This window comes from Bubalus kerabau, chromosome X (genome assembly GCF_029407905.1).
Source record: "Bubalus kerabau isolate K-KA32 ecotype Philippines breed swamp buffalo chromosome X, PCC_UOA_SB_1v2, whole genome shotgun sequence".
NCBI classification, from domain to species: Eukaryota; Metazoa; Chordata; class Mammalia; order Artiodactyla; family Bovidae; genus Bubalus; species Bubalus kerabau.
In genome coordinates this window covers 63,591,724-63,606,065 of record NC_073647.1, presented here as the reverse complement: position 1 = coordinate 63,606,065, position 14,342 = coordinate 63,591,724, and the positions used below count along the sequence as shown (strand labels likewise).

At 41.1% G+C, this 14,342-nt stretch overlaps 1 protein-coding gene across 10 annotated transcripts in view; it reads right to left on the bottom strand.

Annotated features, from left to right (window-relative positions):
- SYTL4 (synaptotagmin like 4) overlaps positions 1-14,342 on the bottom strand; it is a 95,344-nt gene that overhangs the window by 16,936 nt on the left and 64,066 nt on the right. For 9 of the 10 annotated variants that reach the window (XM_055565744.1, XM_055565745.1, XM_055565742.1 and 6 more), the window contains 4 exons: positions 5,732-5,833; positions 5,182-5,257; positions 4,439-4,529; positions 4,223-4,326 (listed from right to left, as the gene is read on the bottom strand). In XM_055565744.1, coding sequence (XP_055421719.1) covers positions 4,223-4,326; positions 4,439-4,529; positions 5,182-5,257; positions 5,732-5,833 — 373 coding nt within the window. The remainder of the gene's footprint in view (positions 1-4,222; positions 4,327-4,438; positions 4,530-5,181; positions 5,258-5,731; positions 5,834-14,342) is intronic. The other variant, XM_055565750.1, reaches the window with a different exon arrangement.

Genomic DNA, 14,342 nt, shown 5'->3' with positions numbered 1-14,342 from the left:
GTGTCATGTGCACACATACATGCTTATCTCTATCTTTGGGTTTCCCTATTTCAGGCTCCCAAACTACATCCCAACCATCCTTCTCAAATCACAAAATAGTAAGAATATCTCTTTCTAATTTGACTGCCCCAACCCAGCCATCTCTTTACATTTTATTAAGTGTGGCATAAATCCCTTGGAGATTGCCATTAGCCCCACCATTGAGCCACGGAACAGATGACCCACAAACTGGAGAACAATTATATCAAAGAGTGTCCAGGAGTCTCCAGTGGACGCATGGGTCAACAGTGGCCTGCTGCGGGGTCAGGGCACTAAATACAACAGACCTGGGAGCTGCAGAGCACGCTGGCATAAGTCCTTTTGAAGGAGGTCACCATTACTGCCATTACCCCTATCATAGTTCAGGCCAAAATACAGGGAGGGAATATAGCCCCACTCATCAGCAGAAAACTGGATTAAAGATTTACTGAGCATGCCCTGCCCCCATCAGAGCAAGACCCAGATTCCCCCACAGCTAGTCCCTCCAATTAGGAAGTTACCACAAGCCTCTTATCCTTATCCATCAGAGGGCAGACAGAATGAAAACCACAATCACATAAAACTAACCAAACTGATCACATGGATCACAGCCTTGTGTAACTCAATGAAACTATGAGCCATGCAGTGTAGGGCCACCCAAGATGAACAGGTCAGGGTGGAGAGTTCTGACAAAATGTTGTCCACTGGAGAAGGGAATGGCTTCAGTATTCATGAACAGTATGAAAAGGCAAAAAGATATGACACTGAAAGATTAACTCCCCAGGTTGGTAGGTGCCCAATATACTACTAGAGAAGAGTAGAGAAATAACTCCAGAAAGAATGAAGAGGCTGAGCCAAAGAGAAAACAACACCCAGTTGTGGATGTGACTGGTGATGGAAGTAAAGTTCGATGTTGTAAAGAACAATATTGCATAGGAACCTGGAATGTTAGATCCATGCATCAAGGTAAATTGGAAGTAGTCTAATAGGAGATGGGAGTGAACATCGAGATTTTAGGAATCAGGGAACTAAAGGGACTGGAATGGGTGAATTTAATTCAGTTGACCATTATATCTACTACCGTGGGCAAGGATCCCTTAGAAGAAATGGAGTAGCCCTCACAGTCAACAAAAGAGTCTGAAATGCAGTACTTGGAAGCAATCTCAAGACAACAAAATGATCCGTGTTACAAAGGCAAACCATTCAGTATCACAGTAATCCAAGTCTATGCCCCAACCACTAATGCCAAAGAAGCTGAAGTTGAATGGTTCTATGAAGACCTACAAGACCTTCCAGTACTAAGACCAAAAGAAGATGTCCTTTTCTTCATAGTGGACTGAAATGCAAAAGTAGGAAGTCAAGAGATACCTAGAGTAACAGGCAACTTTGGCCTTGGAGTACAGAATGAAGCAGGGCAAGGCTAACAGAGTTTTTTCAAGAGAATGCAGTGGTCATAGTCAACACCTTCTTCCAACAACACAAGAGATGACACTACTCATGGACATCACCAGATGGTCGATACTAAAATCAGATTCACTATATTCTTTGCAGCCAAAGATGAAGAAGCTCTATAGAGTCAGCAAAATCAAGACTGGGAACTGACTGTGGCTCAGATCATGAACTCCTTATTGCAAAATTCAAATTTAAATTTAAGAAAGTAGGGAAAACCACTAGACCATTCAGGTTTGACCTAATACAAATCCCTTATGATTATACAGTGGAAGTGACAAATAGATTCAAAGAATTAGACCTGATAGACACACTGCCTGAAAAACTATGGACGGAGGTTCGTGACACTGTATAGGAGACTGCGATCAAAATCATCCCCAAGAAAAAGAAATGCAAAAAGGGAAAATGGTTGTCTCAGGAGGCCTTACAAATAGCTGAGAAAAGACAAGAAGTGAAACGTAAAGGAGTTAAGGAAAGATACCCAACTAAATGTAGAGTTCCAAAGAATAACAAGGAGAGATAAGAAAGTCTTCCTCCATGATCAATGCAAAGAAATAGAGGAAAACAAAAGAATGAGCAAGACTAGAGATCTCTTCAAGAAAATCAGAGATATCAAGGGAACATTTCCTGCAAAGATGGGCAAAATTAAGGACAGAAATGGTATGGACCTAGCAAAATAAGAAGATATTAAGAAGAGGTGGCAAGAATACACAGAACTATACAAAAAAGACCTAATGATCCACATAACCATGATGGTGTGATCACCCACCTAGAGCCAGACATCCTGAAATTCAAAGTCAAGTGACCTTTAGGAAGCATCACTATGAACAAAGCTAGTGGAGGTGATGGAATTCCAGGTGAGCTATTTTAAATCCTAAAAGATGATGCTGTGAAAGTGCTGCACTCAATATGCCAGCAAATTTGGAAAACTCATCAGTGGCCACAGGACTGGAAAAGGTCAGTTTTCATTCCAATGCCAAAGAAAGGCAATGCCAAAGAATGTCCCAACTACTGCACACTTGCACACATGTCACACACTAGCAAAGTAATGCTCAAAATTCTCCAAGCCAGGCTTCAACAGTACGTGAACCAAGAACTTTCAGATGTTCAAGCTGGATTTAGAAAAGGCAGAGGAACCAGAGATCAAATTGCCAACATCTGCTGGATCACTTAAAATGTAATGGAATTACAGAAAAACATCTACGTCTGCTTCATTTACTACACTAAAGCCTTTGACTGTGTGGATCACAACAAACTGTGGAACATTCTGAAAGAGATGGGAATGCCAGACCACCTGACCTGCCTCCTGAGAAACCTGTATGCATGTCAAGAAGCAACAGAACAAGACATGGAACAATAGACTGGTTCCAAATTGGGAAAGGAGTACATCAAGGTTGTATATTGTCACCCTGCTTATTTAACTTACATGCAGATAGTTACTGTCACCCTGCTTATTTAACATCATGCAAAATGTCAGGCTGGATGAAGCGCCAGCTGGAATCAAGATTCCTAGAGGAAGTATCAACAACCTCAGATATGCAGATGACACCACCCTTATGGCAGAAAGTGAAGAAGAACTAAAGAGCCTCTTGATGAAAGTGAAATAGAGTGAAACAGCTAGCTTAAAATTCAACATTCAAAAAACTAAGATTGTGGCATCTGGTCCCATTACTTCATGGCAAATAGATGGGGAAACAATGGAAACAGTGACAGATTTATTTTCTTGGGATCCAAAATCACTGCAGATAGTGACTACAGCCATGAAAGTAAAAGACACTTGCTCCTTGGAAGAAAAGCTATGACCAACCTAGACAGCATAATAAAAAGCAGAGACATAACTTTGCTGAGAAAGGTCCGTCTAGTCAAAGCTATCATTTTTCCAGTAGTCATGTGTGGATGTGAAAGTTGGACCATAAAAAAAGCTGAGTTCCAAAGAATTTATGCTTTTGAACTGGGGTGTTAGAGAAGACGCTTGAGAGTCTCTTTGACTGCAAGGAGATCAAACCAGTCCATCCTAAAGGAAATCAGTCCTGAATATTCATTTGAAGGACTGATGCTGAAGCTGAAACTCCAATACGTTGGTCACCTGATGTGAAGAACTGACGCATTTGAGAAGACCCTGATGCTTGGGAAAGATTGAAGGCAAGAGGAGAAATTGACTCGATGGACATGAGTTTGAGCAAGCTCCAGGAGTTGGTGATGGACATGGAAGCCTGGCATGCAAAGAGTTGTACATGACTGAACAACTGAACTGACTGACTGAAGTATTTACTTGAGCCTCCAACCATATATCAAGCAATGTTTAGAAGACAAAAGAGATAGTGAAATATAATCTCTTTCTTTAAGCAATTTAGCAATCAGATTTACTCTAGAATTGAGAGAGAAATCAAAATTCATGTTGCCTTTTCCTAAGGAACTAAACAGGTAAATTGAGAGTATCAGGTAGTAAAGTCAACTTTGCTTGCGTGCATGCTAAGTTGCTTTAGTAGTGTCTGACTCTTTGTAACCCTCTGGTCAGTAGCCCACCAGGCTCCTCCCAGAATCCTCCATGGGATTCTCCAGGCAAGAATACTGCAGTGGGTTGCCATGCCCTTCTCCAGGGGATCTTCCCGACCTAGGGATTGAACCCATGTCTCTTACATCTCCTGCATTAGCAGGCAGGTTCTTTACCACTAGTGCCACCTGGGAGGCCCAAAGTCAACTTTATATATATAATTTTTCATATGGTTACCAAATGAAATACAAGGGTATTTACCATATCCACACTGAGGCCTGGGACAGATTTGCTCCTGTCTCCCAAGGCGCCACTTTCATGCCCCACATCTTCCGGGCGAAGATCGATCACAGACTTAGTATATTCTGAGTGGAAAATCAAAAACCAAAGCAAAAGAAACATACTCTTCTCCATACCAATAACCCACCAAGTATTCCGAACATCAATCTCAAAAGGCCATGAAGGGAAACCAGCTACCTGAAGGCCTGAGGATTTTTCTGGTGTTCTTCTTGAATATCATTTCACCCTCGTCCACAGATACCACATTTTGACCCCTAGGCTGAGCTTCCTAGGAACAGATAAGGGCGAAATAATGGAAAAAGACAGTTGGGTAGGTGGAAGAGTTGATTAGGGGAGAAGACTCAGATATTCACTAAATTATGACAAACTTAAAGATTAATTTAATCTTAGGGCTTTAACTTAATCCTAAGAAGTTGCACAAAATCTATTTTTTTTTGTTTGTGGTTTACACTAACTTCTTAAACTTTTATTTTGTATTTGGATATAGCTGATTAACAATGTTGTGATAGTTTCAGGTGAACAATAAAGGGACTTGGCTATATATATACATGTCTCCATTCTACCCCAAATTCCCATCCCATCCAGGCTGCCACATAACACTGAGGAGAGTTCCACGTGTAATACAGTAGGCCCTTGTTGGTTATCCATTTTAAATACAGCAGTGTATATATGTCCATCCCAAACTCCCCAATTATCCCTTCTCCTCATCTTTCCTCCTGGCAATCATAAGTTCATTCTTTAAGTGTCTTTCTAAAACCTATTTTCTCACATTTCAACCAAAACCTTAGAAAATGCTACCAGAGATATCTGAACTAAAATTTGTTTGCTTCAATTCTTAATTTAAATTCTTCCTGAGAAAGGAAGGAGAGAGAGACAAAGACAGAAAGACAGAGAACAACCAACCAGTAACTAAAGCTTACCTTTTCTACTTGAGGTTTTGGGGCAGACATCTTCTTCCATTCTGGAAAAAGGCCAGATTTATCCAGAGAGTCTCTCCTGGGGGCAGATACAGAAACTGTAATAAAATCACCTCCTCCTCCCTTCCCTGTCTATCTAGGGACCCAAGCTCTGTGGAAGGAAAGCCACTGGCTTAAGGTCAGTAACTAAATACAGAAGGTAAACTTCACATCTGATTTACCTTGAAGGAATGTAGACAATCAGATAAGTAGCTTTGTACAAATACAAACACTCACACCCCCATGCCTAAGGGATAGCAGCATCCATTGCTGCTGGTCCAGGGGTCCAAGAACACTCTCCAAGATGCAGCAGCCTGTGGAAGTTAGTGTGTTTCAGAAGGCTGTGCTCAGAGAAGTGCTAGTGGGAGACTTGCAGCAACAGAGAAAATACTTCATTAGCCTTACCAAGTACAGAAGTCAGGAACACTGAAGGCAGGAGAACCCCACACCCTGGCTCTAGAGAACAAAACAGGAGCTCGGTTGAGCAGAATGGCTGGGACTGGGGACATCTCACCTGGACATGGTATCCGAGTCAGCTGTATAGCTATCCAGGCTCTCACTCTCGGCTTCCAGTGCACTCCTTCCACTTTTCAGCTTGGGCACTTCAAATGACATGCTACAATAAAAACCAAGAGCCAACACATAAAGAAAGTGGGCTCTCCTGCTGGGTGTTGGGCTTCCTTCCAACTCCTTCACAGTGGTAGCCTAAGTGATCTTTCTAAGAGCTGAGTACACTTTTAAAACTGCTCAGAGGTTCTCTATTGCCCTTGGGATTGAGTTCAAACTCCTTAGCATGGCAAGAAAATCCTTACGAGTTGACCCCCTGCTCATTTCTACAGACTCATTTTTCACCCTCTACCTCTCCTTATACTTTACATTTATGGAATGATGAAGCTCTCTTGGTTCCCTGAATATGACAAAACTGCTTTTCTTCCCTCTTCTCTCTGCCTGGGATGGTCACAGTGGCCATTTTTCTTGTTTACTTGAAACTCCTGGCTAAATCTACTCATTCTTCCAGTCTCTCCTTACATGTCAATTCCTCCACATCTCTGACCATGCCCCAACCCCAAGTATGGATTAGTAGCCTTCCTATGTGCTCCTAAAGCAACCTGATGTCTTTGTAGTAATCATATGCATAATTATGTCCTTTATACAAATTATTTAATTTGCTTGATAATTTGCTTGATAAACAAACAACTTGTTTAGTGTCTTTTTCCTCCATTAGACTAAGTTCCAGGAGATCAGTGATCACATATTTTGTTCACTGCTATGTTCCCAATGCCTAGCAGAGAAACCAGCATAGACTGGGCACTCAATTATTTGTTGACTGAATTCTTGACTAAATGCCTTCAGTGGGGCTTAAAGTATGTTCATAAATAAGCAGTATGCTTTGAAGATATTATTAAGAAGACCAGAATTTCTTTTCAGTTTAATGAAGGATGACCCTGGGCATTCAAAACAACAGTCCTCATCTCTAAAGGGAAGGACACAATTCCTGGACCCCTTACCTCAAGGAATGCTTGTAATAATAATCTCCTAACTGAACTCCCTACTTCTGCCCTTGTCCCCATACAATCTATCCTCAACACAGCAGCTAAAATGAGCTTTAAAAATATAAACCCAGGGAATTCTCTGGTGGTCCTGTGGTTAGGACTCCACACTTCCACTGCCAGGGGCCCAAGTTCAATCCCTGGTTGCGGAACAAAGATCCTGCAAGCCTGGCAATGTGGACTAAATACACACACACACACACACACACACACATATATATATACAACTATATATATATATATATATATATCTCCAATACAGAATTACCACACAAACCCAGCAATTCCACTCATAGGTATCTACCCAAGAGAACTGGGAGCACGTGTCCACACAAAAAAATTGTATATAAATGTTCACAGAAGCATTATTCACAATAGCCAACAGGTGGAAACAGTCCAAATGTCTATCAACAGATGAACAGATAAAGGAAATGTGGTACAGCCATAAAATGAAATCTTATTGACAACAAAAAGGAATGAAGTTTTACACATGCTACAACATAGATGAACCTTGAAAATATTATGCTAAAGTGAAATGCCAGACACAAATGGCCACATTCTGTATGATACCATTTATAGGAAATGTCCAGAATAGGCAAATCCATAGAAACAAAAAGCAGAATAGTTGCTGCAGAAATGAGGAGTGACTGCTTAATGGGCACAGTGTTTCTTTTTGGAGTGATGAAAATGTTCTGAAATCAGGCAGTGGTGATGGTTGCACAATATTCTGAAAGTACTAAAAGATACTGAATTGCATACTTTAAAACTGTTAAAATGATTAACCTTATGTGAATTTTACCCCAATTAAAAAAAATAATATCACATAATTCAGAGCCCTCCTTCTAACTTGGAATAAAGACAGAGTCCTTACAAGTGTCAAAATCTTACATGATCTGCTTCTCACCCAGCCTCTGTCTTTATCCCCTACCCTCTCCCCTTGCTTGCCAGTTCCAGATGACTCATACTGCCAAACACAAACTCACTTTAAGGTTGTTATACCTGCTGCTTTCTCTGCCTAGAAAGTATCTCTTTCCCCCAGATGCTCTCAGGGTTTGTGTCCTCTTTGCTTGTCTCCTCTCAAATGTCATGTTATTATTATTTATTATTATTATCAATTATGTATAATAATTATTAATTATTATTAAATCTTTCCCTGCACTGGCCTAGATAAAACTGCCTGCATACATACATGCTTTCCTGGTACTCCCTTTCAGACTCCTTCAGTTTTCTCCACAGCGCTTGTCAACATCTGACATATATTTACTTGATTATTCACTTACTGTCTGTGTCCCCCACTACCAAATCTACACTCCTCAAGCAAGGAACTTTGTTGTCGTCACCAGTATATACTATTGCCTAAAATAGTGCCTGGAAAATAGTAGGCATTCATAGACAAACAAATGAAGGAATTAATAAGAAAAGAACACAGAATGAAATAGCCAAAATGTATAACGTCTTAGGCAGGAGAGAATAAATTTTCCAAGTTATCATAACATGATATTTGAGATATCTCTATGAAAACAAACAGCAGGGGTTGAAATCCTAGGGCATGCCAGAGGTGAAACAGTGTCATTTCTTGAGAGATATATTAGCTTTATAGTCAAAAACACGCAGGGAGCTTGATTTCATTTTCACTTTAGAATCATTCTTTTTCCCCTCTTTGCTCCAAAGAACAAAGAACCCAAAGCAGAACCATTCCTCTAGAGAGATAGTTTAATAGTGGTCCATGGAGAGTGTTTTCTGCTTGTATTTTTTCCTAAAGATTAATACGTACTGATCCAAAGCTGATACAAACCACTCTAGGGCAAAAAAGCAATTATTTGACATCTGTGCAGTAGAAAAATAAACTTAGAGATGGGAGTCCTGGGCTCTAACTATCTGATGATCTGAGGTAAATCACTTACCCTGCTTTCTTTTCTGCAAAAATAAGGGAGTTGAATTAGATTATTTGTGAGGCTCCATAATTTTATGAAAAATATCATTTATGGCCACTTAATCCGTTTTCATGTTTAGGATAAATGAAAGTCTTCTGGGTTCAATGAGACAAGAAGTCATAGACAGCCAGAAGCAGTGGGCTTCAGAAATTACATTATGACCAGTGATGTCAGATGTGTTCAATCAAGTTCAGGAAATAAAAGCCATTTTTATCCACAAAAGAAGGGGAGGGGCTCATCACCTAAAACAGATGAGTCACCCAACCAAGTCTGTGTGGATAAAATCATAGTACATACATACAATGACATACCATATGAGAACAAAAAGAATGAGGCAGACCCCTGGGGCTGACATAGAAAGATGCCAATGTTATATTTTTCTGTCATTTTTTTTCCATTTGCACCTTGGGCTATAACTAACATTAATAAAGTGCACGTGTTTAAGTGTTTGATTTGATGAGTTTTTTTATTTATTTTAATTGGAGGCTAATTACTTTACAATACTATGGTTTTTGCCATACATCGACATGAATCAGCTATATGTATACATTTGTGAAACCATCACCACAATTAAGCTACTGAACATGTCTATCACTCCCCAAAGTTTCCTCATGCCCCTTCATAGTCCATTTCTCCCTCCTCAGACCTGTCTTCAAGTAAGTGCTGATCTGCTGTCATTAACATTTAGCTTGATTTTTCTAGAATTTTATATAAACAGAGTCATACAGTAGGTCCTCTTTTTTTGTTTGACTTCTTTCACTCAGCATGATTATTTCAAGATTCATCCATGTTGTTGCATGTATCGGTAATCCATTCCTTTCCATTGCTGAGTAGTATTCCACTGTATAAACAAAGCAAAGTTTATCCTTTCACCTGCTGATAGACACTGGAGTTATCTCTAGGTTTTGGCAATCACAAAGCCGCTATGAATATTCATGCACAAGTCTTTGTATGGACGTATTCTTGTGTTTCTCTTGAGTAAATATCTAGAAATTTAAAGGCTGATTCACAAGGTAGGTGTACGTTTAACTGGTTAAGACACTACTAAACTCTTTTTCAAAGTGGCTTCACCATTGGATGTTCCTACCAGCACTGTATGAGAATGCCAGTTGCTCTACATCCTCATCAAAAATTGGTATGGTTGGGGATCGGGTCAAGATGGCAGAGGAGTAGGACGTAGAATTCACCTTTTCCCACAAATATATAAAAAATACATGTGAAACAATTCTCACAGAATATCTACTGAATATTTTCACTGAATATCTACTGGAAGAAGACCTCAGACTTCCAAAAGGGCAAAAAAATCTCCATATAACTGGACAGGACAAAGGGAAAAAGGAAGAGAGAAAGGAATCAGGACTGGGACCTGTGCCCCTGAGAGGGATCTGGGAGGGAACTGTGAAAGTGAAAAGGGTTCCACCCACAGGAAAGTTCCTTCACTGGCGAGAGATCAGCCAAGACAGAGGAGCAGCTTTAGAGCCTCAGAGCAGAGTGTAGTAACAGGTCTGCAGAGGGCAAAACAGACAGGGACCTGCACAGACAGTGCCAATGGCATTCCCCAGCCTGAGACACTGGTCTTTTAGGGCGGGTCGGGGCTAGGTGCTGAGTCTCTATAGAGGCCAGAGCTGGGGAGAAGACTGGGGTTGCCTGCATAAAGACAGTCTGAGGGGGCTAGTGTGTGGTGCGCCACATAACAGTAGTACAAGAAGAAGCCTGGGCCCACCAGAGAGCCAAGGTGCCATTAGAGGGGGGTGAGCTAGGAGAGGGGTGGGCTCGCCATAGAAGCTTCTTTCCCCAACCATGTACTCTCATATTGGCAAGGCACTGCCTACAAAAGCTCCAGGCATGGGTGCGAGCCACCACTGCCATCTCAAACCCCAGAAGAGGGCACAGTCTGCTGCTAACAGTGAGGGCCCCACAACCGGGTGCCAACTGCTGTACCTGCCTTCCTGGGAGCGCACTTGCACTCTCCCTGTTAAGGGGATAACAGCCAACACACTGAGGAAAGAGACAGCAAGCATCCAAACCAAAAACAGCCCTCATGCCAAAAAAATATTAAACACACTACGCTATGCAGGAACACTCCTGCAGATAAACAGCCCTTCTAGAATAAAGTAGATATTTGTTTCTCCTAAACTCACAAAGAGAAACATAAGCAAAATAAAGAAGCAGAGGAACCACTCCCAGTTAAAAGACCAAGAGAACTCCCCTGAAGGAACAAACAATGAAATAGATCTCTTCAGTCTAATAGACACCAAGTTCAAAAGTGGGGTGATGAAAATACTGAAGGAATTAAGAAAGCATAGTAAGCATAGTGTTAGTCACTTAGTCGTGTCCGACTCTTTGCAACCCCATGGACTGTAGGCACTCGACTCCTCTGTTCATAGAATTCTCCAGGCGAGCATACTGGACTGGGTTGCCATGCCCATCTACAGGGGATCTTCCTGACCCAGGGATCAAACCCGGGTCTCCTGCACTGCAGGCAGATTCTTTAGCATCTGAGCTACCAGGGAAGCCCAAAGAAAGGAATTAAGAAAGATGAGTATCAAAGAATTGATGCTTTCGAATCATTTCTATGTCGAATCATTGACATAGAAAGATGTCAATGTTATATTTTCTGGAGAAGACCCCTGAGGGTCCCTTGGACAGCAAGGAGATCAAACCAGTCAATCCTAAAGGAAATCAACCCTGACTATTCATTGGAAGAACTGATGATGAAGTTCCAACACTTTGTCCACCTGATGTAAAGAGCTGACTCACTGGAAAAGACCCTAATGCTGGGAAAGATTGAAGGCAGGAAGAGGAAGGGATGGCAGAGGATGAGATGGTTAGACAGCATCACTAACTCAATGGACATGAATTTGAGCAAACTCCAGGAGATAATGAAGGACAGAGGAGCCTGGCATGCTGCAGTCCATGGGGTCACAAAGAGTCAGACACAACTTAGCGACTGAACAACAACAATGTATACAGTATGATCTTTTTGTAAAAAGAAATTAAAATTTTAAGAATCCAACTCATATTTGTACATTGAGACAGTGTGGTAGTCTATACACCAGAATTATTAATGACAATAAGAACTGTCTGGGGCAGAAAAAGTAAACTTACTGGGGACTCATTTGATATATTTCTATATTGCTTTTCATCAATCATATAAAACATGATAAAATCTCGTTTCTCTTTGGATGAGGGAAAGTTGGGGGGGAAAAACACAAATAAAAAATCAAAACTTCGCCAGCAGCAACCAAATGAGGAAAGGAATAAAGCCTCAAGATATGAAGTTTGAAAAGTGAAGGCTAATAAAACAGAAGAAAGATCTAGCTTGGCTAAACTTCTTCCAATGTGTACAGATTAAGTGAATGAGTAGGGAATCCTGGGGTAAGATAAAGAAAACAAAAATCCTCAAGATTTATACCCCAGATATCAATGGGCACCCCAACCAAGGCAGACAAGCCTTCTGTGGGATGTCATCTCTCAGGGCACTGGTATGAACTAGAGGATGCATATAGAGCTAGATTGAGTGAGACCAGACACTTAAGACTGAGTGAGCCAGACAGGGAAGCCTGGTATGCTGCAGTCCATGGGGTTGCAAAGAGTAGGACATGACTGAGAGACTGAAAAACAACAAGACACTTATGAGAATTTCAGGAGACTGAAACCTAGTATCCCCAAGTTATCTTTTGCCCCTCCCTTCAGTTTAGTTCAGTTGATCAGTCGTGTCCAACTCTTTGCGACCCAATGGACTGCAACATTCCAGGATTCCCTAACACCAACTCCTAGAGCTTGTGCAAATTCGTGTCCATTGAGTCAGTGATGCCATCCAACCATCTCATCCTCTGTTGTCCCCTTCTTCCTCCTGCCTTCAATCTTTCCCAGCATCAGGGGCTTTTCGAATGAGTCAGTTCTTCGCATCAGGTGACCAATGTATTGGAGTTTCAGCTTCAGCATCAGTCCTCCCAATGAATATTCAGGACTGATCTCCTTTAGAATGGACTGTTTGGATCTCCTTGCAGTCCAAGAGACTCTCAAGATTCTTCTCCAACACCATAGTTTAAAAGCATCAATTCTTTGCTGCTCAGCTTTCTTTATAGTCCAACTCTCACATCCACACATGACTACTGGAAAAACCATAGCTTTGACTAGATGGACCTTTGTTGGCAAAGTTATGTCTCTGCTTTTTAATATGCTGTCTATCTTGGTCATAGCTTTTCTTCCAAGGAGCAAGCATATTTTAATTTCATGGCTACAGTCACCATCTGCAGTGATTTTGGAGCCCCCCAAAATAGTCTCTCACAGCTTACATTGTTTCCCTATCTATTTGCCATGAAGTAATGGGACCAGATGCCCTGATCTTAGTTTTCTGAATGTTGAGTTGTAATCCAGCTTTTAAATTCTCCTCTTTCACTTTTATTAAGAGGCTCTTTAGTTCTTCTATTTCTGCCATAAGGGTGGTGTCATCTGCATATCTCAGGTTACTGATATTTCTCTTGGCAATCTTGATGGCAGCTTGTGCTTCATCCAGCCCGGCATTTTACATGATGCACTCTGCATATAAGTTAAATAAGCAGGGTGACAATATACAGCCTTGACATAATCCTTTACTGATTTGGAATCAGTCTGTTGTTCCATGTCCAATTCTAAATGTTGCTTCTTAACCTGCATACAGATTTGTCAGGAGGCAAGTAAGGTGCTCTGGTATTCCCACCTCTTTAAGAATTTTCCACAGTTTGTTGTGATCCACACAGTCAAAGGCTTTGGAGTAGCCAATAAAGCCGAAGTAGATAATTTTCTGGAACTCTCTTGCTTTTTCCATGATCCAACGGATGTTGGCAATTTCAAATCTGGTTCCTCTGCCTTTTCTAAATCCAGCTTGAACATCTGGAAGTTCTTGGTTCACGTACTTTTGAAGCCTAGCTTGGAGAATTTTGAGCATTACTTTGCTAGTACAATTGTGCAGTACTTTGAACATTCTTTGGCATTGCCTTTCTTTGGGATTGGAATGAAAACTGACCTTTTCCAGTCCTATGGCCACTGCTGAGCTTTCCAAATTTGCTGGCATCATCTTTTAGGATTTGAAATAGCTCAACTGGAATTCCATCACCTCCACTAGCTTTGTTCGTAGCGATGCTTCCTAAGGCCCACTTGACTTTGCATTCCAGGATGTCTGGCTCTAGGTGAGTGATCACACCATTGTGGTTATCTGGGTCATGAAGAACTTTTTTGTATAGTTCTTCTGTGTATTCTTGCCACCTCTTCCTAGTATCTTCTGCTTCTGTTAGGTCCATACCATTTCTGTCATTTATTGTGTCCATCTTTGCATGAAATGTTCCCTTGGTATCTCTATCCCTTTGTAATCCCTCCCTTGGGTTATAGAAAAGAAGTATATAAAAAGCAATTCCTTTTTTCACTAAGTATTTTATTTCATTATTTTTAATTTATTTTTAAATTAAAGTATAGTGGCTCAGACAGTAAAGAATCTGCCTGCAATGCAGAAGACCCAGATTCAATCCCTGGGTCAGGAAGATCCCCTAGAGAAGGAAATGGCTACCCACTCCAGTATTCTTGCCTGGAGAATGCTATGGACAGAGGACCCTGGCAGGCTACAGTCTATGGGGTCACAGAGTCAGACACAACTGAGGGA